This window comes from Corvus kubaryi, unplaced genomic scaffold, assembly GCF_017639235.1.
Source record: "Corvus kubaryi isolate FWS band 111438036 unplaced genomic scaffold, C.kubaryi_AGA036_p1.0 37357, whole genome shotgun sequence".
NCBI classification, from domain to species: domain Eukaryota; kingdom Metazoa; phylum Chordata; class Aves; order Passeriformes; family Corvidae; genus Corvus; species Corvus kubaryi.
The window spans coordinates 4748744-4775797 of NW_024581117.1; the positions used below are offsets into that span (position 1 = coordinate 4748744).

At 39.4% G+C, this 27054-nt stretch overlaps 1 protein-coding gene across 3 annotated transcripts in view; it reads left to right on the forward strand.

Annotated features, from left to right (window-relative positions):
- Positions 1-27054, forward strand: part of SLC28A3 (solute carrier family 28 member 3) — a 38851-nt gene that overhangs the window by 10775 nt on the left and 1022 nt on the right. For 2 of the 3 annotated variants that reach the window (XM_042033686.1, XM_042033687.1), the window contains 15 exons: positions 1221-1303; positions 3804-3895; positions 5302-5491; positions 7390-7534; positions 8896-9009; positions 10395-10472; positions 15019-15099; positions 16064-16144; positions 17123-17248; positions 17559-17689; positions 18460-18628; positions 20264-20461; positions 23156-23237; positions 24072-24170; positions 25935-26058. In XM_042033686.1, the coding sequence (XP_041889620.1) occupies positions 1221-1303; positions 3804-3895; positions 5302-5491; positions 7390-7534; positions 8896-9009; positions 10395-10472; positions 15019-15099; positions 16064-16144; positions 17123-17248; positions 17559-17689; positions 18460-18628; positions 20264-20461; positions 23156-23237; positions 24072-24170; positions 25935-26058 (1793 nt within the window). The remainder of the gene's footprint in view (positions 1-1220; positions 1304-3803; positions 3896-5301; positions 5492-7389; positions 7535-8895; positions 9010-10394; positions 10473-15018; positions 15100-16063; positions 16145-17122; positions 17249-17558; positions 17690-18459; positions 18629-20263; positions 20462-23155; positions 23238-24071; positions 24171-25934; positions 26059-27054) is intronic. The other variant, XM_042033688.1, reaches the window with a different exon arrangement.

Consider the following 27054-nt stretch of genomic DNA (forward strand, 5'->3'; position numbering starts at 1 on the left):
ATCTTTAATGATCCTTAAGGTCCCTTCTACCCCAGGCCATTCTTTGACTGTGATTCAAGTCTCTCCCTGGCAACTAACTGAGGGCTTTCAGGACTTCTGGCAGCACCTGCAGGAGGACAGACAGATAGAATCCAGGGGCCAGGACAAGGTCTGTGATGGGCCTTGCTTTCCACAGCAGACGGGGGAACTGACTTGCTATAAACAACAGTGACAGAGTAACAAAAGACAAACTCACTTGCGGATTGCCACTGCTCCAAAAGTGGCTGGGCAACTGTGGGCTGCTGCTCTGAAGAGGGTAGGAATGCCTGCCAGGCCAGACAAAGACTGTCTGCGTTTGTCTTGGCCATGGCCAGACACTCCAGGCCGGTCAGCTGGTCACAGTGCCCTGGCACAGTGTTCAAAGGGAGAGGCGTGAGGGCCATATGCAGGTACACTGCTGTCTTTGAACTCAATGGTCGCCTCCCCTGGGCCCTGGCCACTCTGCAGGCCCCACCACAGGTATGGAGGTAAGTAGCCACGGGACAGGCGCCTTCCTTGTGCCCCACCAGAGCGGGGTGGGGGAAGTGGTGCAGTGTGGGCATGACGGTCCCCACAGGTGTGCTGAGCAGCTTTGAGGGACTGTGCCCCTCCTGGCCGCCTAAAGGCAGTCCTCGACAGTGTGCAAGTCAGCCTGTAGTTGTTCGAAAGCTTTAATAGTGCCATGCTTGTGTGGATTCAGGTAGTGGTTTTTCTTAAGAACAAATTTATTGGCTTAAACTTTTAAAACACTGAGCCTTGTCCAATTTAACCAGTCTCTGTTTACAAAAGTTCCATCATGTTAAAGTTCTGCAAAGAGAAACAACAAAACCAGGGGGTGTCTACAGGAGGTGCTGGGCAAGCTGGCTAATTTGCGGTTTGCGCTTTTGACCTGTATGCAGTAGTACTATCTATGAGGCCCTGCCCTCTTCAGCTCTGAGTAACACTGGTATTTTTTCCCCCCTTTATTTCCACTTTGAAAATGGTGTGGATGGCTTGGGCAATTCCTCAGCCTGGCTAAACACTGGGTTTTCCTGATACTGATCACAGAGTTGGTGGCAGATGGGAGAGGTGGAGCCATGCACACAGTGCAGACAGGAAAGTCTAGAGACTGCTTCAGCCATCTGCCAGTGGGGATGCTTTTTTGCACCTTACTTAAGAAGCATAAACCCCTCTGACAACCTTGGCACTGATCTGCTTTCCAGGGGGATGAATACATCAATATTGAGAGTGATCTGCATGAAAACAAACGTGACTCCGTAGATGACGAGCAACCACGCTTGAAAGGGTAATGTGTTTTTGCATGAGTAAGTCTTCCACTCACTTCATCCTGGCCTAAGCAAAAAGCTGCCAGTGTTTCTACTTCTGGAGTGACAGCTCTAAATTTCACTGCTGTACCCCAGTGCTACATAGAGCTTTGTATTGCCTAGCAATTTGTGTAATACAGAAACACAGCATGTTTAAAATTATTATACCTCACAAATGACATCTGTGCGTGTGGAACTGTCCTTTTAAAGCCTTGCAAATTAAAGGAGCAATATTTTTTCTACTTTTACAATAACTTCTTTTCTAGTATTTCTACAGCAGTGATTTTAAAGAGAGCTCTTAAAGAGTGGTCTCTTTTGGGAAGTTAAAAATTCACTATTGTCTTTCAGTTTGTATAGCCATTTACTCCAGCACAAAATAAGAACAGAATAGCTGTGAAAAAAAGCCATTTTAATGGAGAAAAGTTTTACATTTTGTTTGTACTACTCCCAAGTGATCACAGAGTGAAAACACACATCCACATTTTACTTGAGGATTAAGAGTTTTTGTGAAAATAACAAACCCTGTTTAAGGCATTAAAAAAGTAAAGACACAATACTTGAAATCATACTAAATGTTCATAAGTGTCATTGATTTCTTTCAACAGATAGTACTGAATAGCCTGTGGTCTGAGACACAGCGCTTTTGAAAGATCAGTCTATTGATAACACAGATTCACTACACAAGTACAAGGTGTTAGCATTCTCTTCTGGAGTACATACACAAGAGAAAATTGATTTCTGAATTGCAAAATGCAAGCAAGAATAGTTTTGACATATATAAATATTTCACATTAATGTGCTTAAGTGAGACCTGTTTTTTCAACATCTTCAGTTACATTTCAAGCCTCTGGGATCAACTTCAGAATAGAATGTTTCCTTAGTAAATTAACCATATTTCATAAGGAACATATTTCTTCTGCCACCTTTCAGAACAGAGCTGCATATTTATGACATATGTATCTAATTATTTAAGATATCCTGGTACCAAGGTGATAATAGTCTAAATTAATAAAACAAGGAGAGAGAGATGTTAGATAAAAGAAGGAATTACAAGAAATTGTAATCTGAAAGTAACAATTTTAAATCACAAAGGAGTCATAAGGAGCAGTAACAGATTGTAGATAGTATTTTTTCCTTTTCTTGGGTGATGGACGAGCCATAAATTTAATGCCTTTTTCGTCTATTTGTCTCTCATTTCTCCTTTTTTCTTTTCCTGTTCTATCTAATCTTTCTGCTGAGATTGGGTAGATAACCTAATGTTCCTACAAGTTAGAAAAAAAAAGGCTATGATTTGTGAAGCAACAGGAATTCCCAGAACTGAAATTGAAGTATCAAGAGCAATCAAGATTTCTCAGAGAACCTATTACTCTCTGTACTTGTGAAGGAGTGTGTTCCTGCTCTGTTCTTCTGAGTGCTGATATAATTTAAATTAATATTTCTTTCTCTCAAATGTATTTCAAATTAATTGAAATTTTTTGAGTGCAAAAAAGAAGGCTATTCATGCTGGATTTCAGTGTGCATCTAGCTCCAGCTGCATTTATTTTCCAAACAAGTACAGTCTGGATAATTAACATCTCTAAATATAACACTGCCTTTATGGACTGGGAATGTGAGGCACTGCTTTAGGGATGTGCCTCTCTAAAGCAGTGCCTCTGAGATGACAGACCCATAGCTGAAATTTTTTTCCAGCTTGCACAATATGAAGGTGTTTATTTAGCCACTGCTTTTGTAATTGATATACGTCCACGTCACAAGCATATTTAACATCGGAAATCTGTATTGAATAAACTCCCTTACCTCTCTTTCCCTAGGCTTCAACCTTCCTCATGAAATCATGCTGTTACCTTTAGTGAGGAAAACAAAGTGAAATACGTTATAATTGGAGGAACTGATACTAGAGCATGACATTCAAATATAACAAATAAAATTGTCATGAGATAATGAGATGAAAAGTTAATGTAATAACTACAAAATTTTAAAAAATCCAGAAACATCTATGCACACTGTAATAAGGTTTTATTGGGCATTGTTTATTTTACACACACACACAAATGTTAGGCCTTCACAATTACAGCAACACTACTGTTCTGCATAGCAATGCTGGGCTGTCTGTATTAGCAGACTTTGTGGGTCTAGTAACGAACACTCAATCTTTACCTACCTACTCAGTTTGCACTAACTCCATTAACAGATCTCTTCACAGAAGAGCTGTACTTTAGAGGGTAGGAGAACTAGCCTGCTGACTTTGCCCCATTACATTACAAATTGTCCCATTACATATCTGCTGTATTTTATTTTTCACTTGTCCAACATCAACCCGAAGAAGTCCCTCTCAAAAGACACTTCTTATCTGTCACTTTGAGATCCAAATTTAACCCTTACCAAGTTCAGTGAACTCCAGTGGAGAAATTTTGACCAATATAACACAATTTTCCTCTGCAAAAGCTTACGTTTCTATTCTTTGTTAATTTTTTTTCCTAGGCTCTTAGAAAAAAAATATGATGAAGTCTGCGAATTTTGCAAGAAACATAAAACCAGAATTTATTTTGTGGTCTATGGAATTTTAATAACAGGTACAGTATATGTTACACCCAGGATTGCTGAAGCCTTTTTTATTTACTTGTTTGAGATTGTAGGCTGTGCAGTGTCTTTGTCTGACATAAAAACTCTTGACTGTCTTTAAGAATGTATTTCAAAGTAGGTAAGAATTTAGTCCCAGAGAAAATTCCAGATTGCAAAATCTGCTCATTCCCAAACATAACAAAAGCACAAATCTTGCTAAACTGCTTCTCCAGCACGTTTAAAGTCTGACTAGCAATTAAACTTGCGATAACAGGATAGTTCAGACTTTGTGTCTACTCTATCACCAGCGACTCCAAAATTACGATTTCAGTAACTTGTCCAAAACCATGAAATCACATTAAAAACAGTCAGCCACCTAATAGGACTGGACTTAAATCAACAGGCTGGAAATGAAAGTTTTCTCTTCTGACCATATTACTCAATAGTCACAGCAATTTTTTTGTAGAGTGAATGTACTTAGACAGTATGCACTGCAAAATCATTCAGATACTCTTCTTTCTCCCTTTCTTAATTCGCAAGCAGGTTGGTTTGTTTCTTTCCACTTCACCAAGTTTGTTTTTGAGATCTTACTGCTTGACTACTGGGAACCCAGAGACTTGAAATATGTCTGTGAGATAGGCATCAGCACACCAGAAGGGGTTATAAAAGTGCTGCTTGCATGCTGAATATCCTGCCCTCATAACATCATCTTGTCTTGCTTTGTCATAGTACAGACATGTTCTGGCTCAAGAGAGTGAGTGAGTTCTAAGAATATGACAGGATTTCATGTATTAATTCCGTAAAAAAACCAACTTGCATTACAAAAATCAGTAGTCCTTCTTCATTATTTGCCATAGACAAAATCAAATTATTCTTTACAAGAACGGAATATTTTTTTGGCCAGCATTTATCACCAGTGAACCTGTCAAATAATTTCGTAACTACTTTCTGAAATAAATTACTTTTAAGCTTCACAATTACTTGGAAAGGTCATCAATTCAGTCAATTGACATATGTTTGTAAGTGTTTGTTTCTAGTTTTATTGGTCAAACTCATCCTCTTTTGAAAAATGGAAAAAGACTCATGCTCTTAATTCATACTTTTTACACAGGAAAGAGAAGTTCTATAGATGTGTTTAATTTTCTCGAGTGATTAACATGTTTGACATGAATTTGCCTTGGCAAAAGCGTATAACCTGCTTTGATAGAATGAAAGCCACCTTTCATATCAACGAGCATATCATAAGCAACAACACTATTCACAGAAGCAAAATTTTTCAGTATTTAGTCTGAGAGTCAGAAAAGCACCAAAAAGATAAACACGGGCCTGACTTTGATCACATCTTATAAATTTAAGGTTTGATCCTGTTTTTGAAAAGACCAACCAACTGACATGTATATTCTTGTTTCTGTGACAGCATACTTGGCAATAGTTATTGCAGCCTGCAGTTTGAATTTTCAGAGAGCTTTGCCACTCTTTGTTGTCACTGTCCTAGCCATCTTCTTCATCTGCTGGGATTTTTTAATAGCTAAGTATGAAGACAGAATTGCTGCGCTCTTTTCCCCTGGAGACAGATATCTGAAAAAACAGTGGTTTTGGTTGAAATGGTAAATATTAATTACTTTCTATTTATGTAGAAGGACAATGCAGTAGTCAAGTTACCCCTATGATTTTATTTCAACTTACTCCCCCATAAACACAAGGAGATGGGTCAATCATACATATCTCAATAATACAGAATCATTCAGTATTTACCAGTTTATAGATATCAGGAACACATTCAGGATTTCAATACAGTAGTTGAGGATCAAAAGTCTTCACAGAAAGAGTAGGAAAATACCATGAATTGAGGCAGAACACATTTGTGGTTCAAAGAGAATACGTTCAAAAAAGTCCATGTGTGTTGCTGGCTTTTGCATTCTTTCTGCAAGCCAGAAAGTGCTTCACTGTTCAGAGAGCTGTTAGGTTTATTGAAACCTTAATTCTAACATATGCAAACTGCTAAAGATTGGAGTGTATTATCTAGATACTGCTTTTCCACATATCTCCACAGCAATTTTTACTTGACCTTCAGGAATCAAAACATGCCAGCCAGATTTAATGTCATAATAAGGTCGTATGACCTTAATTTGGGATGGTAGACATTCATCTGGTAGATAAATGGTAAATAATTAGACCTGTCAGATAGTTATTTCAAGTATTCATGAGCAGTGATCAGGGATTTTGAAGTTATCCCCGGGAAAATGAGGAGACAAGGAGCCTTATAGACCAAAGAAAAGACCAAATGAAATCTCATTAAAAAGGAAAGCTAAATTCACAAGCTACCTTCTGTTTCAGCTAGGTTACTACTAGCTGAGAGACAAAGAATTTTAAGGAGGAGTCATTCTCAGTGCATGAAATGTCCCAGATTATTCTTAAGATTTAAAAATGGTTTTGCTAAGAAAGGTCCTATAGAGATTGTGGTCCTTCTCCTCGGGAGCCACATTAGAAAGCAGTCACACAGAAGTATTTCCATTAGATGATCTGACAGCCTCTCTGGGAGAAGGAGCAAAAGGAACAGGAGAGCCCCGAGGAGCAGACAGAACAAGCTGGGGCAGTAAGTGCCATGTTACCTGGGCTGCAATCCTTAAATTGTACATACGCAGATTAGGTGCTTAACTGTTTCCTTCCAAGAGACAGGAAGTCTCTCAGGTGTAGAAAGGGTTACTCAGCATTGCAATGGCCAAGCCATTTTGTGGAGTTTGCCTGCAATGTTTTTAATCCACATCTAAAAATGGAATTTATGTACCTAGGTACCACTGAAATCAGTGAAAGCTTACAGTTAGACAAAACTAGCATTAAAGATCTGGGACTATATTTATATCCTCTCTGTATATGGGATGATGTATTTTGTTGCCTTCCAGGCTGTTGTTGTGGTAATTACCTTCAATAAATAAGCTTAATGTGGTTCTGATAGTGGGGACCATAGAAACACTGAAACACAGATGTACACGTCTCTTGCCACTGTTTCTGAGATAGCTGAGCAGACCAAATGGTTACAAAGAGCCGTTTACAGCCTGCTCCTAAGTAGAGTGTGCTTCATAGCCCCACCAGCTAAAGAGCATAGGGCAAGTTGTAAAAACCACAGCCTGTCTTGCCTAGAACTAAAGAAAGATTCAATAAAGAAAAGGAAGGAAGGGAAGGAAAAGAAGGATGAAGTGAGAAAGAAAGATATCACAATTCATTTAATAGAAATAGCACCCCGACAAGAGTAACTCATGCTTTTTTTGGGTTTCCCCTCATACTCTGCCTTGGAGGACATTTCTTCCAGATGTCACCAAGGATGCTGCCAGAGGTGCATCAGCAAGGGCAGGTTCCTGCTTGTGTAGAGCTACAGGTTTCATACAATACATTGTACAAAGAGTTAATTTACAAACAGAGATGCAAATGTTTTGGGTACAGGAAGGGAAAGAAATATCCCAAACAGCTATTTCAGGATATCATGATGCTTTTTTTTTTTATCTAGGGTGTTGTGTGCAGCTCTTATTACAACTATAATTTGCTGGCTCATCTTCGACACAACAAAACAAGGATCCCGTCAGCTAATCTCCTTTGGTGGGCTTGTGATGTATGTTCTCCTGATGCTTATCTTTTCCAAATATCCAACCAGAGTGAGTATTTATTCCCTGATGGGCCTTTCGGGAATTTTCTTATTCTGTGTCTAAAAAGCTATTCCCCTACCCTAGCACCAAGTCTAGTAAGAGTAACAAAATGTGGGAAAGTAAAAATATAGGCTTGCCTGAGACTAAGCACCGTATTTAATTTCTGAGGAAAGTAAATTTGCTGTTGGGGAGCATGCGTGGGGCTGTACCAACACTGGTCTCTCACTATTTTGGGAAGCAGCTGCCCATCTTTTGTTCAAGCCATGATACAGGTTGGAATACATTTGCTCCTGGAGTACCAGTGCAAGCTGAGATAGGCCTTTTCCATGTTTTCACCCACAGGAGCCTCACCACAGTCCCCAGCACATCACAGTTATTTACTTGAGGACACCATCATCACATCAACACAAATAGCATGGAACCAGAGATATGATAGATTTGTATAGCTCTTAACCCCTCACAAGTTTGTTTCCCACTGCAAATTCAGCAGCTGAGGCTGAGCTGAGATCCTCACCTTTTGCTCACCCACTCCCATAGGCTTGTAAATGCCATTTATTTTAATTTTCCACCAGAAATGTCCGCTCTGGTTTGCTGTGGTATTACAAAGGGCTTAAGTCAGCCACCACAACTACCACCTTAGCTTTTACTCCTGTTGGCATGCCTCACATACCTCTGCATGCTTTCATTAATCATATATCTATTGTCCAGCTCATCAGGTTTTCCCAATACTTTTCAATATGTCTTCTCTCAGTGCTGAGACTTTCTTAACAGGTGAAGTCCTCTCAGCAAGGACTGATGAACTTACCCCATCCTTTGCAACTGCTGTCGTCTCCAACTGAGGTGAAAACTCATACTCCGAATGCTTTGTGCTCTCCCATGAGTCCTCATTACACCTAATTGGTTTGTGTTACTCAAATATGATCTGATTAAATTAGAGAACACCATCTCAGCTTTTTGTCTTGTAAGTAATTTGATTCAATTTTACAAAACAAAGATGTGTTCTGAGGCAGCAGAACAGGAATCATCAGTGTAGTGAAGAGAAACTCATCATAAGCAGTCACAGTTTTTCCTATGACTGCCTTTATATGATGAATCACAATACATAACTGAGTAGTTCTCAGGTATCAGAAGTCTTTAAAGCTAGTGGACAGCAGCAGAGTTGAAATTACCCAATGACAAACCCTATAAAAATATCTCCTTATTCTCTGTCCAGATATGTGAAGATCCAAGTCCCCTACAACCTGTTTTGGCAGCTGCACCTGTCCTGCAGTATAGTCAGGCAATACCCTTACATTATTTAAACAAACATCCAAAGTAAACTATTATTTATATAAATAACAAGCAGTTTCTTTATTTTTCTGTCTATCTAGGTTGCTTGGAGACCAGTATTTTCAGGAATAGGAATGCAGTTTATTCTTGGGGTTCTTATTCTGAGGACCAAAGTGGGTTTTGATGTATTTAACTGGCTAGGCATTCAGATCCAGGTAAGCTATTGAGCAAAATCCTTACTTGTTTAATATAATTTTCTGTCTTGAAAGTCTTAAATTATATGAACAGTCTGTTCAAGGATCCATTTGTCCCTTGATTTTTTCTCCTCTTGAGGAAAAATGGATTCTCAGAAAGGTAGTTGACTTCCTGAATTCAACCTTCTTCTCATTTATTTTTTGTTCCATTAATACAGTGGCCAGAGTAATCCCATTTATTAATGGCTTTACCATCATTGGGCTGAAGTTGTAAATTGGCATTCTTGAAACACAAACTACTGTTGTGCCAGGGCACTCATAGGAACTTTTAGAAATGACTCAACTCCAAATCACCCTTGCAATAAACATGATATGCTGAAAAGCCTTGGGATTTAGGGCACAGCCCTAATTATCTTGAGAGCAGCAACATTCCTGGCACCCAGGACATTTCATAGTCCTCATAACATATAAGAAAATTAATTCAGATACATACAGGTGGCAAAAACCACATCTGCATGCCAGAAGGGATCTCTAAAAAGTGGATGGGATGGGATCTGTCCACAGATGTCTCTGCAGACACAAAATTTTTTTACGTCTCGTACTGTAAACTAATGAATAAGCAATATCCAAAATATAGATCAGAGAGTACCCCCCTGAAGGACGTTCAGACTTTTCACCCCAGGGATACTATTCTCACGGCTGTTCTTCACAGGTAATTAAGCACCTGTAAAACCAGACAGTGCAGAATGTACTGTCTCTGTGTGGGAGCAAAAGCACAGATCTGACGTCTAATCTGCAGGCAGTGGGAGTCAGCTGGATTTTGTTACCAGGTTTGCAGTTTCTGACCGAAGCAGGTCTGGTGCCCCCTTTCGTTAGCTTCATATTTTTATGTCTTACAGTCTCTCCTGTCAGAACTAATTACGGTAGCTATTACAAAATGTATTTTAACTCCATTTTAAACTGTATCATTAACGCATATATTTGCATCAGAAGTATAAAAATGCACCACCGGATCAGAATTAAAAAGTAGAAGATTCCCTTAGGCTAGCTCTTAGCTACACCTTCCCAAACTCGTTACTTCAGCCATCAAACCTCCGTTTTAAGCCGTGTAGTTTATTTTACCTATTTACATCGGATGGAGCATAGGAATGCACCAGCGTATTTGGATTAAAGAGTAAATGTTTCTTTCAGTGTAGCTTATGGCCTCTATTTTGTCGGGTACTCAGCAGAGCACAGCAGAGATCCTCAATTCAGCCAAACACAGTCAGCGAGGCCTGGACCCCTACAAATCAGAGCCCAATCTTCTTGTACCTCACCAAATTTCTGCAAGACAACTAGCAATATTTTCTTGGGTTTTGGCAGGTACCCAGGTTTTATGGATAAGTTATTTTGCTTTCTGTCCCTAGACTTTTCTGGAGTACTCTGATACAGGTGCCAAGTTTGTGTTTGGTGACAAATACACGGATCACTTCTTTGCTTTTAAGGTAAGACGGTTGTTATATGCCATATGTGGCAGATAGACAATGGTAAGAGGAACAGTATAGCTGGGAAATAAATTTATTTTGTCTTGTGATACCCGTGTAGTCATCAGAGAAATCAGCAGGCAAATTATGCCTTATTATGTGACATTCTGAATAGAAAATTTGGGAGCCCTTTCATTGTCTGCTATACACTGAGTTAGATTGCACTTATTTAGTTTAATTATAACAACATATATTGCATGTAGACAGAACTTTGGCATATCTCTCTACAAGGAATAGGTTAAAAGGCTTGTACCTGGCCACTGAAAGAAATATTACCTCCTACCTATCTTCCCTACCTCTCCATGAGTAAAAGTGCTCTACCATGCTATGTTGTTGTGCCTTTAAGTGGTGTGCAGATCACTGCCTCACAGACATTCCCCCTGAAGAAGTGTAGAACCTAGATGTGTATTTATTCATGCTTGGGAGAAGAGCTAGAAGCTCCCTTAGAAAGAAGAATTGCATGATACTACATTATTATTGCATTAGTAAGATCACAGAGAGATTTCCCATCTTTCTCTTAAGAGACCTAAGAAACAGCTGGAATGCAGTTCATCTGCTTTGTGCTCTCTAATCTGTACCAGCATCCTTCCTAGTTTTGGTCTGAGAAGTCGCTCATGCCACAATGCCTGCTTAGGTTCGAATTAAGAACATATAAGTCAAAAGAAACCCCAAACCAACCCAAAAAACAAATAAATAAACCCCAAACAAATAAGAAAAATGTACCAGGACTTACTCAGAGACCATTCTTTCGATATTTCAGATACCTGACCATGGACTTATATGCCTTTTATCTTATTTTTTTTCTTGAGGTGATATTCCAAACTAGATATTCTTCAACCTTAGCTCTTTCATTACTTGAGAAAGAAGCTGCTATATGCAAAATAGCCTGCTACTAAGAATAGTCAGAACATCTTAGAAGGAAAAAAGAAATTAGGCATTTCATCAATAAATATGAATTACATTTTAAGAGCAGTACTTTTGCACCTTTAGTTTCGCTTTCCAGGCTCCTCTCACTTTTACTCTATTGAGTACTCAAATAACAATTTTTCTTTCCAACTGCATGTTTTGGGGATTAAATTATTTAATTCCCACACCCCTGTGTTATTTTTTCTGTAGTTTTTGACAATACCTTATGAATATGATTCTTTCCCAAGGTGACTTTTAGTGCCTTAGTGATGATGCAAAATACTTTGCTTACTAAAGCCATAACTAGGGACCAGACAGCCCTAGTTTCCTTCTGTGTAGGCAAACATCCATCAGTCTTATGCTATGGTTCAAGCCAGCAAAACCATGGTATTTTTAGAAGATTATAACAGGAGCAAGTAGATTATTCTCACATTGAAAAACAAGAAAACAAAAACCCATGAGTTGATTTTCAGAGCTGCATATATATATGTGTATATATATATGGCAGACAAGTGTACAGCAGAACCAAAACATGTTGCATCTGCTCCTCCTGTAGACAGGGAATTCCCTCTTCCAACAACAGTGAGTGACAGCCAGCCTCTTCTCTCTTGAAACACTTGTCATTTACTTAGACATTAAGTTGGTCCAAAGTGGTTCTTTATATCTTTCAGATATTTTATGGGCTTTGCATGTTGTGATGATCTCTCCAAATCTTGCCCCAAGATACTTCAAAGCATCCTTCAAAGACAGTGCTTAGCTCCTGAGAGATTAGACAAGGGACAGGATATGTCTTTGCAGAAAACTCAGAGTCCAGTTGTATCCATACTGCATCCTTAGCAATATGCAGGGACACATCAGTTTTCTGCCAGGTGAAGTGGACATGTTACCAGAGCAGACACATCCCATATGTGCATATGCACACCTGTATGGGTTCTGACCTGGCCCACCAGTCCCCCAGTGCCTTTGAGCACACGGTTCTGGAAGCACTAATTAGTCAAAAATGCACGCATTTACATGCATAAACTGGGTTATTTTAGATGTGTATTTGTGTATGCAGATGCATCATTTCTGAATTCTGAAAAAAAACACTTTCCCACATAAATAAGCACTTCCAAGCAGTTAACTAGATGGAAACGGCCTTTTAGTACTTTGTCTTCTATCCTGTTGACTACAAAAGGCAATGTTTGCTTTGAGCAAAGAAGAAATAAGACTTCTGTTAAATCTTTAGCTTCTTTTTAACACCAGGAAAATTTATGGTTCCCTGAGAAAGGCTTTGCTTTGAAGGTCAAGCTTTAGGAGTGTATGAAAAAGCAGGATGTTCCTTAAACATCAATAGCAACTTCTTTAAAGGAAAACAAGGAAAAAGTTAAACATCAAGCCACAAATGGGAGGGGAGTTGAGAGCAGCCAACAATTTTAACTCCCTGCTTTGTATGGTAATAACAAAAGAAAAGGCAGGAGAGAAAGATATTTGTTTTACTGATCTAAAGCTTCTGGTATTACTGCATGGCAAACTATCCCTACAGAATCACAAAAAGATCAAAGAACCAAACTTGAGAAAGCAGCATTATATTAACCTGTTGAACAGCACAACAATATTGGTTAATTGCACTCTGTCCTTTCAATGAAAGGTTCTGATCATCAAAATTGAGTTTCTAAATGTTTATCAAAATTGTTCATAGTACCAGCTCTCCTCTAGAAAGGCATAGCGTCTGTTTACTGAAAAGGCCTGAACTAACAAAGTGGTTTGTTGTTTTTCATTCTGTTACTTGATTTTATTTGCAATGCATTATCTCATTAGTGAACACACATGAAAGCTTATGTGGCTGTGGGAAAATGACTGGGGCCCTGTGGACTGGTAACTGGAGATACATTTAGAGGAAACTGAGGGGTTATATTAGCATCTTAACAGGAATTATAATACACGGTAAATCACGGTTGCTGCTCCCTGCATGGAGTATGGTTGGCGCATGACTTGAAACCTCTTCCACGATGATTTACCATCATCTACTAAGGGGGATGACATGGAGGGTGAAGCAGAGTGGAGACACCATGGCCAGGCTCTGTGGAAATCCTTGCAGGCAAGGGACCTTGGTGGTACATTGTAGCTGATAAGCCACATACCAACTGTCAACCCGGGGAAAGAAGGGAAGATGTCCCACTGCTGAGCCAGCAACTGTGACGAAATCCCTCTCCTTTGATGAACTTGCTTCATTAAAGCCTAATAATAATATTAATGCACACATCCATGTCAAAGTTACCCGTCCCCGAGGTACTGCCACCCCTCAATGGGATGCTCTCTGCATTATTTTTGACTGTATCTTTAAAAGCGAAGGGAGACAATTTTACACTGATCAGTAACAAAGGTATGTATGACTAGAGTCACTCAAGCTGCACGTAAACATGAAGAAATATTATGTAACTTAAGAATGGAGGAAAAGTTAGGGAACACTCCATCGTAGCTGCTGTTGATGGGCTGAACCTGTCTTCTTTCCCATAGGAACACCTACTGGGTAAGAACCAGACTCTATGAACCCTGACTACTTTTACTGGGGATTTGAGCATGTCTGTGTCTTCCTTTAAGTATATTTTTGCAGTCAGATACTATCATCAACAATCTTCAAACCTTAACCTGTCATGATTTTATATTAATAAAGAGTGTTATCCTATAAACTATTAGTGTGAATCCTTCATAGATGCTAGCAGTTGCCAGCAATGGATAATACACTCTAATAAAGGGAAAGACCTGCTGAGAGGTCTCCCTTGTGCTGGTGGTGTGTGTCCCTGACTAAGACAGTCAAACCACCCTCCAATCCAGCAGGACTGCTCAATGAGGAGTTCCCCTAATGGGATACTGACAAACTGATCAGGTACAAGGGTCTTGGCTTTCCTGGGACGCTGTCAGACAAATTAAACACTGAGGGTCACATAAATCTCTCCACACTAAGGGTTGAGGAAGCCTCCCCTTTTCATGTAACAGTGGTACTGTTTTAGCTGTAACTAATCTGTCTGACTAGTTGTGGACTTTGGGGGAATTTTTCTTTCTTTTGTGTATTAGCATAGAAGTGGTGGGGTCCTGTATATTTAACATACTTGAGAATCAAGTTATATTAGTTTTATTCAGCATGGAAACCCAACAGATTTAATAATCCATCAGATTTAATAATCCAATCCTTTTAATAATCCATTCATGCAATTCTTTTAAATTATGTTGAAAGAAAGTATTTTTCAGTCTCCAAAGTAAGAGATGGATATTCACATTTTGTATTTAGTAAGTATATACCTTTAAATAGATTCTGTTTAAAGAATGTAAATGTTTGAACTAACTTAAACATGGCTATAAACTAACATATATCATGCTAAACCAGACAGTTTCAAAACAATCACGGTTGTGTTAGAAAACTATGTAGATAAGTGAAAATTACTTAATTACAGCACAATCAGGAAGGTCAAAAATTTTAGAGCTAAGAGTAAACTTTAAGATGACTTTTCAATACCTGTAAGTACAACTTCAAAAGCAGGATTCCATTTTCAAAGATTAAATGGCCTAAAGGACAGGAAACTACTCCAGAAGTTTTAATGATCTTGTGTCTTCAAACCAGGTCCTGCCAATTGTGGTTTTCTTCAGTACGGTTATGTCTATGCTTTACCACGTGGGGTTTATGCAGTGGCTTATTGGAAAGGTATGCATTTTTACCAGTTAGGTGCTCATTTGGCTAGTGTGGGAAACATTTTGAACACATGCAGAGGAACCTAGCCTGGAAATAGTTCCAAATATTACCATTGCAAAATCTTAATTGGCATCACATTCCACATTTTCTGTCTCTCAGTCTGGTTTCATTGCTTATGTCATATTAATTGTTAGATTTCCCTGGCTAGCTTTAGCATTCCTCAGGTGCCATACGCTTAAATCTTCCTTTTTACCTGCCCTTCTCACAGCCCTCAAAGTGCAGGATGGAGATTAAGTCACAGACAGTGGATTTCTGCTAAGTGTTTCAGTAGCAATTGCATGTACCTTCCTATCACAGATACCCAAATAAGGTCAAAGCAGGTTCTTCGCCTCATTCTCCTAAGTGTTCATTTCTGTCAGCATCTATGTGTAGTGCTAGTGTCTACTAAGATAAGATCTGTCCAGTAAAACTATCATATGAGGGAAAAGATCTTCTTCTATGGTGGTCGTTAAACCTTATTTAAAGATACTCCTAAATTAAAAGTACTTTGCCCCTTTACATTCATAGTACTGTTATATAAGCACCATGAACCTCACCTAGCACCTGGTGTGCTAAAATTGCAACGAGACAATTTTAACCTTAATCTAAATTTCATATTTTTCCCCTTCATATGATCCAAGTCTCTTTGGACAAGAACATAAATAATAAGAACACATGAAAACATCTGTTTTGTTTAATTTTGTTTAACATTTTGTGCCCAGAAGGAGCCTGGAGTACTCTCAGTTCTGTTAAATTGCTCTTCCTCTATCTTATTTTAGGATGTAATAATTACATGAATGTGCTACACCTTGGAGCTGAAATCATATCTCAGGAAGTATTGTAACATGTCTCTGAACTCTTAAATCTATATGATTAACTCAAGAAGGGCATGGAACGGCCAGAACAAATTTTTGTTTATTTTTTTAAATCATTTTAGGTTGGTTGGATAATGCACATTTTCATGGGGACAACTCCTGTTGAGTCTCTGGTAGCTGCGAGTAACATATTTGTGGGACAGGTGAGTTGGAGCACAGAAAAACATGCTAACACAATACTACAGAATATAGGGAAATAATGCTGCTCATTGAGCATTTGTGTATTAAAAAAAAATCTCTTATAAAGCCAGGATTCCACTACAGCAAGTCTAATGTTGATTTCCAAAATTGCGGTATGTTCCTATGTTGGCAGTGATGCACAATGGAGTGGATTTGGGAAGCGATATGTTTTCCCGACAGAAGGTCAAACATAAATGTAGGTGATAGGTCTCCCTACCAGATTACTCCAAGGCCATGAAGAAATGAGAGTTTTAGGATTCTTTTTCAATTGAAAAGGCAAGTGGTGTGAAAAGACAGCATGCAAAGCAGGCCAAGGGCAGGAGAGAGAGATGCAGAAAACTAAGATCCAGGGCTAGCAGTATAAGGCCTTATCCACCAAATGAGTGGACAGCATCTAGTAGACCACTTTAATGGGAAATGAGTGAAACCCACATTTACAACAATATCTGTCGAAAGCTTAAAAGCAATGTAGAAAGATCAACAATTAACATCCAAGTCCAAATGCAATATTGGCATGATATTTAGCAGTGGTGCATCACCGCATCCCCCTGCTTCAAGGTTTAGGGTAGTACCTCTCCATGACACTGCCTCCAGAATGTGCTCACATGCATGCCAGAGGGGCATGTTTCACTTGACTAACAAACAGCCTTATCTGTGGCTGTCCCTAAGTGACTCAGAATTGGAATAGAATTTCTTGACAATTTCATTGTGCCTTTCAGGGAGACAGTAAACCAGCCAGAATTGTCTTCAGACATTCTCCTTCTTGGGATAAAAAATCCCCAGTCTAATGAAATACGAGTGCTTGTTAGCACTAGGATTAACTAGTCAAAGACACCTAAGAAAGTGTGATGCAGACACTCATTTTTCTGCCCTGTTAATAAAAGAAATCTTTGGGATTTTATTAGGGATTTCTTAATTTGATACTTGTTTTTCACTTCCAGACAGAGTCTCCTCTCCTGGTACGGCCCTACTTACCATACATCACCAAATCTGAACTCCATGCAGTCATGACAGCAGGATTCTCAACTATCGCTGGAAGTGTCTTAGGAGCATATATTTCTTTTGGGGTAAGACAGGGGAAGAGAACTAGAAAATATCTGGTTTATCTGAAATGTTTTAAGTATGTAGCCCAGCTAAAATGCTTTGAAAATGTCCCTCAATCATTCTCACTGTTTGTTTCTTTCTTCTCTGAAGGAATTAACCACAAAAATTCCTGGTCTTCTGACAGCTCTTTCTCTTTTCCTTATGAGAAATAAGAACTTTTGATGACCTCCTGTAGAAAAAATCATCCAAACAACTAACCAATTTAATTGCTTTCCTCCATGTTTGTGCATGATATGGTTATCATGGAGTATTTTCTATCACCTGGAATTCTAGGTTTCCTCCTCCCACCTGCTGACTGCTTCTGTCATGTCAGCACCAGCATCGTTAGCTGCCTCCAAATTATTCTGGCCTGAAACTGAAAAGCCTCTGGTAACTCTGAAGAGTGGCCTACAAATGGCAAAAAGGTAAGCTGGTCCAGGTACTAGTTAATACTACTGCAAAAATGGTTTTTGGGAAAGTAACTCCTCACACATAAATTTTAGGGAGATTACATAGTAGGAGGGCAAACAATAAATTAATTACAGACTAATATACTGCAAATGGTTGATTTGTGAATTCAGGTGAGTGTGCCCAATAATAATCTAACATATGCCAAGGACCTGGGTCAAACTGTAAACTCTCCAAAGAAAGAGGGAAATACCTACCTGAGGACCTGCCAGGAGGCTTTCCCATTTGTAATGTTGCTGCCTTTTTTCTGTAATGAATCTGAAAATACAAACATGTAAAAGCAAAGGCAGAGCAATCATTTCAACAACAGCGGCAAACTTGTTGCCCATCTGCAGGGAGACTTCTCTTAAGAAGGACAGGCAAAGCAGAAAGGTTTGTAAGGATCTGTTCCTGAATGGCCCAGGCATTTCTGCAAGGGCTGCATGGAAGAGGAGCGGTGACACTCCCTAATCCCAGCAGTGCTACAGTTTTGAGATCTGATCCATATCTTCCCCAACCCTGAATGTACCAGAATTCATCCTCAGGGCACCACAAGCATATGCTTCAAGTGTCTGCCATGAGGACAGGGAAATCCAACTTCACCTCATAATTCTTTTTCATTATTTTCTCTATGAGTGAACAAACTGTTTCAGTACTAGACTTTTAATCAAGTGCATGTACATTTTAGTTCTATTATTTGTTCTTGAGTTTAAAGATGTTCACACTCTTTTTTTCTTCACTGTCAAAGTGAATCAAAGAATCTGCTGGAAGCAGCCAGTCAGGGTGCCTCTACCTCCGTTGGGCTGGTAGCAAACATCGCCGTGAATGTGATCTCCTTCCTTGCCCTGCTGAGCTTCCTTGACTCAGGCCTTTCTTGGGTGGGCAACTTGTTTGACTATCCACAGCTGAACTTCGAGGTATGGTCTCCAGGTCCTTCATGCAGCTTGGATACATGCATAATTTGTCTTTCTCAAATTTAAGTGCTTGTGTGGTTTGTTTGTAGGGGTTTTTTTTGTTGTTGTTTTGTGTTTTAACATGATCTAAACCCATATTTCATTTGCATGTTCTGAAAGTTTTTTAAAGTAAAATTTTTGCCATAAAAGTATTTCTGTATCTATTAGTCCACATATAGTTTCCCTCTGTGGTGTTCTTTCTAACCCTCAAAGTATGTTTACACGGAGTATGCTAGCACCTGCCCCCTCTGACTTGGCAGTGCAGCAGATCTGTCAGTTACACACCTGCCAAGCCATTAACATCTCCTTCAGCTAAATATTAGAGTGGCTTTAGCTTCAGAGAATCCCATCAAACCCTTAATGCTTGCTAGGTTCGCTTAGATGGGGACACTGGGGCAAGGCTGGACTTGTCTGAAACCAGACTTGATATCTCCTAGTTCTCAATACAATTACAACATAAAACCGTACCCGAATCACTCAACTGAGCAAAGGGGTTTCAAACAGGACTTGCGTTTAAACCTAGGTCAATATGTGAATTTTGACCCAATGCAACTACCTTGTTTCAATGGTTTGGGGCTTTTTGTTTTGAAAGACCCTAATAAAAGTCCTGTGGGAAACATGGATATAACTTGTATTAAAGGTGCTGCAGAAGTGAATAGTCACTCACAACAGATCTGGCTTCAGCAATACTAAGTTATTACCCTGGTGAGCTTTCAAGACATCTCACTGCACCCCAAACACCCACAGCTGAGGAAAGGCACAAGTATGTGCCTCAAGCATACTCATGCAAAGGCTGGTATTTTAATAACTGCTGGATGGTGCAAGATATGGACAGGTAGATAGTCCACAAAGAATTGAAACACACAGACATGATGCATGCAGCCATTCTTCCCTTAGGAGAGACACTAACGTAACTTTTTGTGGGCAGAGAAACCAGCCAGAAATAGTAACTGCTTTAAGACCTCCATTACATTCCCTAAGGACAATCTGACCAAACCCTTTCACAACTGGAGCTATTTTCTCCCATATAAAAATAAGCTATACTGTGAATGGGATTTCTTTTTCAATTTGCATAGATCTTGTAATGCCAGGAAAAAGTAGGTACAGCTTTAATTGTATCAGATGCACAGTTTTTATGCAGAGACAACTCTTTTGTTTACGCTGGTTGGAGTCCAATAACCTGATAATTAAGCATGTTCATTAACACATTTGATTTAATCAGGAGAAGAATTAGAATTCTCACTTCTCTTATCAGCTCTTTTAGTTCAATCTTCCTTCTTGTCATCAAACACTTTGCCTAATTTGAAGCCCTATTGAGGGGAAAAAAGGCACAGAAACGTTTGTTTTGTTTTAGATATAAGATTAGGGGCATATATAAATATTTTGTTATATCTAGAGTCTGGATTAGTATTTTAAAAGTTACTCAAGCATGCCTTACTATTAAAAACTCTCCCAGAGTTATTGCCAGCAGAAATTCAAAGCCAGTTTTCCTCTGCTAAAACAAAACCATCCTTATTTTAAGTTTAGGAAAGTTACTGCATGCTGTTGTTCCTTGACCAGCCATATCTCTTGACCTGCTTTGTCTTATACATTCTGCAGAACATTTGTGCATATGTCTTCATGCCATTCTCTTTCATGATGGGAGTAGACTGGGAAGACAGTTTTATTGTCGGTGGACTACTGGGTTACAAAACTTTCTTCAATGAGTTTGTGGCTTATGAACGCCTTTCAAAACTGATTCAAAACCGAGAAAAGGGTGGAAGCATGTACATTAATGGTGTGAAGCAGTATATGACAGTAAGTAACATTTTCTGTTCTACAGATTTATTTGATCTAATACTTCAATGTTGAAACTCAACTTATTTTTTAATATGGCCATAGAATGGTTGCATAATACTCTTAAGATGTGTCTTTGAGTGACAGAGTTCAATTATGAGAATGCAGCATTCCTCTGTGAGGCTGCCATGACTTTCACTGCCCTAGCCATCTTGAATAAACATAGAAACAGAAAGGCATGGGTTTGGAAATATGCAGTGTCCCACAGGACACTGCACTTAAGACAAGGCTTTCTTCAAGGCAACTTTCTTCTTACCTGATTCTTAGCACTTTCCTATGAGCTACTGTCCCAAGAAAACCCTGAGGAAGAACTTGAGGATCCTCCTGCCCTCAGAGGTTTGTTCAAGCATTAAACTTGAAGAGAGGCATCCAGCAAGCTCCAGCAGGCAGCATTACTGGCACACATTTGTGTAGGCTGTTGTTCCCTCTGCAGAGGACAGTAACAAAAGACATGTATTACATGGCATACACCTCCCTTGACACACTGAGTCCACCCAGTCTCTCTCAGGTGAGCTTTCCAGCCTTGTCCCACCTTTCATTCACAGTCTACCCAACCGACCTGTAACTTTTACTACAGTGCCCTGAGGAAGGCAGCGCTAAGGGCATCCTAGGTGTGTGTGCACGGGGCCAAAGGTCATGCAGTGATCAAAGCTGACCTTTGCAGACATGACTGCTCCACCCTCTGGCATTCACATGCACAGCACATGCTGAATTCTTCCTGAGCACAGGCAATGAAAACCATGATATCCAGCTTTTCACCTTCATTGATCCTTCTTTCTCAAATTGAGACAGATTGTCACTGTAGAGAAATCCTGAATTAGAAAGTATTTTGTACAGCTCTTATTTCCTTATTTGAATCAGATGGGATGCTGTGAATACCGCTTATATTAAAAACCAAACCCACGTTCTTGACCACTTGCATTCCTGATTAACAGAACATATTTCATATGTGGAGGTAGAAAGCCAGATGGTCTGTCAAATATTTGCACCCTTGCTTGAGCATCCATTACCAGTGTTCCTGAAATTGTTGGCAATAGGGTCCTGGGCTAGAATGATCTTCGATATGCCCTGCTATAGAAGTGCTTCCTTCTACTATGTGAATGTGGCACTGAATTCCTGTATAAGTGAATAAGGTTTTTTTAGCCTGGAATACAGCCTTAAAACACAGATCTCAAGAACTCTGTTTCACTCTGTTTTCTTTTTCCCTTTTTCTTTTTCTTTTTCTTTTTCTTTTTCTTTTTCTTTTTCTTTTTCCTTTTTCTTTTTCTTTGTCTTTTTCTTTCTTTCTTCCCCATAAGATGTCATATAGAACTTTCACATTCACTTCTAATACCTGTAAAGAGCTGTATTAGCTTCCCTGGTGAAAAAGCTCTGAAATACATAAACAATTTTGATTCATAATGCTGGTAAAAATTGGCTGGTAACCATCATAATTACAGCACAACAGTTCAGATGAGGGTGTGCTTGCCTTCCATTTTTAATTTCTCTTCAGCTTCAGAGCTCTCTAATTCATCCACACACAGATTTTCACTCTGAGCAAACAAGTGTCTTCACCTGAGTCATTAATTACACGGCTTCCTGTTTTCAGAGCTAGGAAAGTGCAAATGAAAGCAGGGAAATCACAGTACACAGAGGTTTTTCTAGGAAAAGCTGGTAGAGTGGGTACTTGAAAAACATTTTCCTGCATTTGTGCAGATTGATTGAAAGTACCTACAAATTGATGTTCATAAAAGAGGAATTAAACCAGGGAAACTTCTAATAAACAGGAAACCTGCCAGAACACTCACTCATTTTCAGCTTGAACCTAAGCCACAGTAAATAGGAATTCAGAGCTTCCAGGGGGACAAATTCATTTGTTGAGATATGTTGCCTCCTTTCTCAAAATGTTTGAACTACGTTTGTCTGAAGGCCCACAAGGTTTGTAGCCTGATTTTATCTAAAGCCATTTTGTGTCCTGTGAGTGTCCCTCCATGGAGGCAAAGGCCAACTTTGTCTCTGCTCTGAGGTCCAGGCTTAGATGGTGTTACCCAGGGGGAGAAGGGGGGTGGAAGTCAGCATGGAAATTGTTAATGGGGATTCCAAAATCATGATGTTCCTCTCTGCCTGTTAACACCTCAATGTACCCACTTCCTAGGAGACTCATTTGCCTTCTCCACACAGGGTGGAGTATGCACAAAGCAGCTTTGTACATAGAGCCCGCTGCTTCTTCAGGGACAAAGAAGTCAGGGATACATACCAAAACTTTAGGTTCCAACAGAGTTTTATAGAGGCATCCAGCTGTGAAAAACAAGTTGTGTTATAGCTCTCTGACTCATACTTTCAGAAAACAGCAGCTAAGTTGCCACTAGTAAGATCAGATTTTTTTTTTTTTTGTCTTTAATTATTAGTACTCAATTCAAAAAGACACAACAATATACGTGAAAGATAAAATCATCACATGGCTTATGAGTCCTCACATGGGCAGTGGGTATAAAAGCCTGTGACTTTCAAGAAGAGAATAAGTCTACTTTTCTGAAAGCCACACCTTGGGTAGCAACCAAGCAAAACAGAATGATTTTAGTACTCGGAACCCTGAGCCACAATGCCATGTTTTCAGACCTTTAAATCACAACGAGCTGTTTCAAACCACTCAGAGGGTGTGTGTTTGTTTTTCAGGTTCGCTCTGAAGTCATCGCCACCTATGCTCTTTGTGGGTTTGCCAACTTCGGCTCCCTGGGACTGGTAATAGGAGGCCTGAGTAAGAACCTCTCTCACAGATAATTTGTTTGTCAAGCAAATCCCAAAGAAAGCACCCAAAGGAGCAGGCTGTGGGTGAAGCTTAGCAGCTTAGGGGCTGAGCAGCTGCTCTGCCAAGGCATAGCACTCAACTGAGAATGGAAGGGCACACAGAGGGGTACAGGCTTTGGTGTGGAGGTATTGGGAGAGGTGCTGAGGCCAAGGAGAAGGAACCAAGCCCTTCTGATAGCCCTCCCTGTTTAGCCCTCAAACATGAGCCTGAGCTATTACTACCCATGAGCTTCAGGAGAAGCAAATCATCTCCACAGTGTGCTGGTTTGAAAGATGAAATTGGCTATTTCCTGTAAAAATATCACATATATGCAGTAGGCTTATAGGGAAAGAATAAAAGTAAAGGTTTTCAGATCTCAATGGAAGAAGAAAAATTGAAAAGCCATCTGAGTTCCTCACCAGGCAGCTAGAATTGCTGGCAGTCCTCTTTACCCAGAAGCCACAGTGGACTCTGCAGTGCCAGCAGTGGGACAGCATAGAGGAGCAAGACCCAGCCATGGGGCCAGACGCATCGAAGGGCATAGTCATCCAGCACAGACGTGCAAACTGCCAAAGCAAACAGAAGTTACCATTTTACATATAAGTCACCCTCTTAACAGAGAGAGGTAACACTGGCACTTGGCCTTCAAACAGCCCACTAAAAAGTGCTGCATTTCATTTTTCCTCCATGTTTCCCTTAGTTCAAACTGCAGGGTGGGAAATTCCTCCTGTGGGGGCAAAAGCTGTCAGGTTCACCTTCCTTATATGTATTTCTGCTTGACATACACTTTATTTTTCTTCCTAGCAAGCATTGCTCCCTCAAAAAAGAAGGAGATAGCCGATGGTGCTTTCAGAGCAATGATTGCGGGGACTGCAGCCTGTTTCATGACGGCCTGTGTTGCAGGTACAGTGCTGGGGTTGGGTGTCCCCTACAGTCTGTGACCACCACATGGCAGTGCACCAGCACCAAGCTATATCCACCTGGGCTGCCCCTGTCACTCAAACACAAGTATATCTTTGGGTTTGGCAGGATTAAAAGTTGATACGAGACAAAAGGTTCTTGAAAGCTAGAATATGAAAAGATGTAAAGATTTTAGTTCTCCCATTATGCCTTTATTTTGGGAGGGTGGGGGGTATGGTGTTTTTTGGGGGGAGTTTTTTGTTGGTTTTTGGTCTGTTTGCTTGTTTGTCTGTGCAGATCACGTAACTCATAAACAAAGCAAGTTATAGATGAATTACATTCCCTCCTCCACAGCACTAGATACCAATACAGAGAACCAATTCTGGAAAAGAAACAGAAAAGTGAAATGAAGGAGTGAAAGAGTGAGGAGGAATCTAAACAACTCTTTGTCCTAGTGTTAAATCAATATTTTGAGTGGATATTATTTCCATAGAGCATTTAGACTAGTGAAATGGTCCTAACTGGGACTCCACAGCTGATCCTTATTTTCAAAATTTCACCCTTAATCTGAATGAAGAATCACAACGCAACAGTCATTTTAGGGAATAAATTAAAAGAACATACTAATTATTCAAAAGATTAATTAATTGATATGTTTCAATAGGTAAAATTTATCCTCAATATTTAACAATTCCTTTTCAGCTCTCTTACGTGAGCATGTGATACACAAAATTTTATGATGAAGATTAAAGCACTTATATTTCAACAGTGAAGAAAGATCTTGCTATTTTATGTAGCTAAAAGCACTGTCTGTTTCTACCACAACCTCTCTATGCCTTTGTGTTCATGGTAGCAACAGAAACATACACATTTTAATGATAAGCCCACACTATTTTCTGAAGGCTACAGAACTAGCACACCTGAAATAACATCAGTCTCTTAACCATCCATAATATTTTAATACATGACACTACTCTGCATAACTGAGGAACCAGGAAGCCCTACTAAAATGTCTTATTTCACAATACTGATCTTAAGAATAATATTGTGAACAGCTACTGGAAAAATCTCCCCAAAATAATAGAATCTGCTTTGGAAAGAAAATTGCATTCCACTCAGTCTTGCTATGGCAAATGCTTTCCTTATGCTCAGGAGAAAGTAGAAAAGCCAAGCAATTTCTATTACCCCAGTTAAGATAAGAACATATTAAAAATGTGTCCACAACGCTACATGGAGAAGGAGGTATCACTTTCATACTTTTGTGTCTCCCTTACTCCAGTGAATGCAGACATTACTATTTGTAGGAAATTTTGGAGAACATCTAGCAAAGCAAACTATTTAAAACAAAATAAAAGGTTCTGTATTTACTTGCACTGCTTTAAGTGCAACATAGCTTCATTTTAGTTAGTGAAAACTCACTGACCCAGCAGTGAGAAAAGCATTACTACGCAGTATTATTATAATAGGGGCCAAAAGAAAAGGAAACCAAAATTATCTAAGTGTAACAGGTTGCTGTAGTTTAATTTCTACATATAAAAAGCAAATAAATTGTTGTGGTTGCTCCTTACTTCAGTTTTTTAAAATTATCCAGATTCTTTAAAAATCCCACAGTTCAGGGGTTTTGACCTTGTACTTTTACATAACCACCTCAGATGGTGATTTTACGTCAGCCAGGATGGTTCATTTGATCATGCCCCCATGACTCACATCCCCAAATCTCATCTTCCTCTTCATTACTCATTAAGAAAATTGTAACTTACTTCACAGGAATGCTGACCGTCCCTGGTCTGGAAGTTCCTTGCCACATCTTATTAGGAAATGCTTCCAACTTCACAGATTTCCCTGCCAACAGCACAGAGCTAGTTAAATGCTGCCAGCCTCTCTTCACCAGGTATTGAGAAGCCCTTTATCCTCTGAGAGTAAAATTTAGGGAGCTCATATCTTCTCCAAAAACCTAATTTTTTTTTTTTTTTATTTGGCTTTTTTTTCTTAAGCACCTGCTTTCAGTGAACTAGCATCTTTTAGATAAATGAATATTTTAATGCTGTTGAATTGTTTTCCTCTTCTTGGGCATTTTTCTGTTGCATAGCAAATGCATACAGAAACAACGGACAATACAAAATATCTTTGTTGAAACCTCCTCGTGAGAGGAGAGTCAAGCATTGATCTCTCCTGTGTGGTGACCAGTGACAGGACCTGAGGGAATGGCCTGAAGCTGTGTCAGGGAGGTTAAGGTAGGATATTAGGAAAGAATTTTTCACCCAGAGGATGGTTGGGCACTGGAACAGGCTCCCCAGGTCACAGCATCAGCCTGACAGAGTTCCCTCGGGCACATGGTGTGACTCCTGGGGATGGTGCTGTTCAGGGTCAGGGGTTGGATTCAATGATCCCTGGCTTATCTCAAATACTAACAAAAAAAAAAAATCAAATATTTGAACTAATAATGTTAACATAGTATTTGAGAATAGCAATAGCTGAAAAAAAGTCAGGAGCTTTTCCCTCCTTTCCCTCTTCTGTCTGTGAATGTGACTGAAGATGATAGTAATCAGGCCTGTTTACACTGAAAACTTTACATGCCTTTAAAGTCGAAAAATATTTCAAGATAATTTGTATTTCATAACTCTCTGTCCAAGGCAGAGAAGAAAGAAATACTGATATTAAATAAGGAACGTACTCAGACATACTCAATACTACCTCAAAAGAACCAAAGGTATATATATTGAGGTTATGGCAAGAACCTTTCAAATCTGTCCTAATGTGCTGCCTCTCTTTTTCTTTTTTTTTTCTTTTTTTCTTTTTCTTTTTCTTTTTCTTTTTCTCTTTCTCTTTCTCTTTCTCTTTCTTTTTCTTTTTCTCTTTCTCTTTCTTTTTCTTTTTCTTTTTCTTT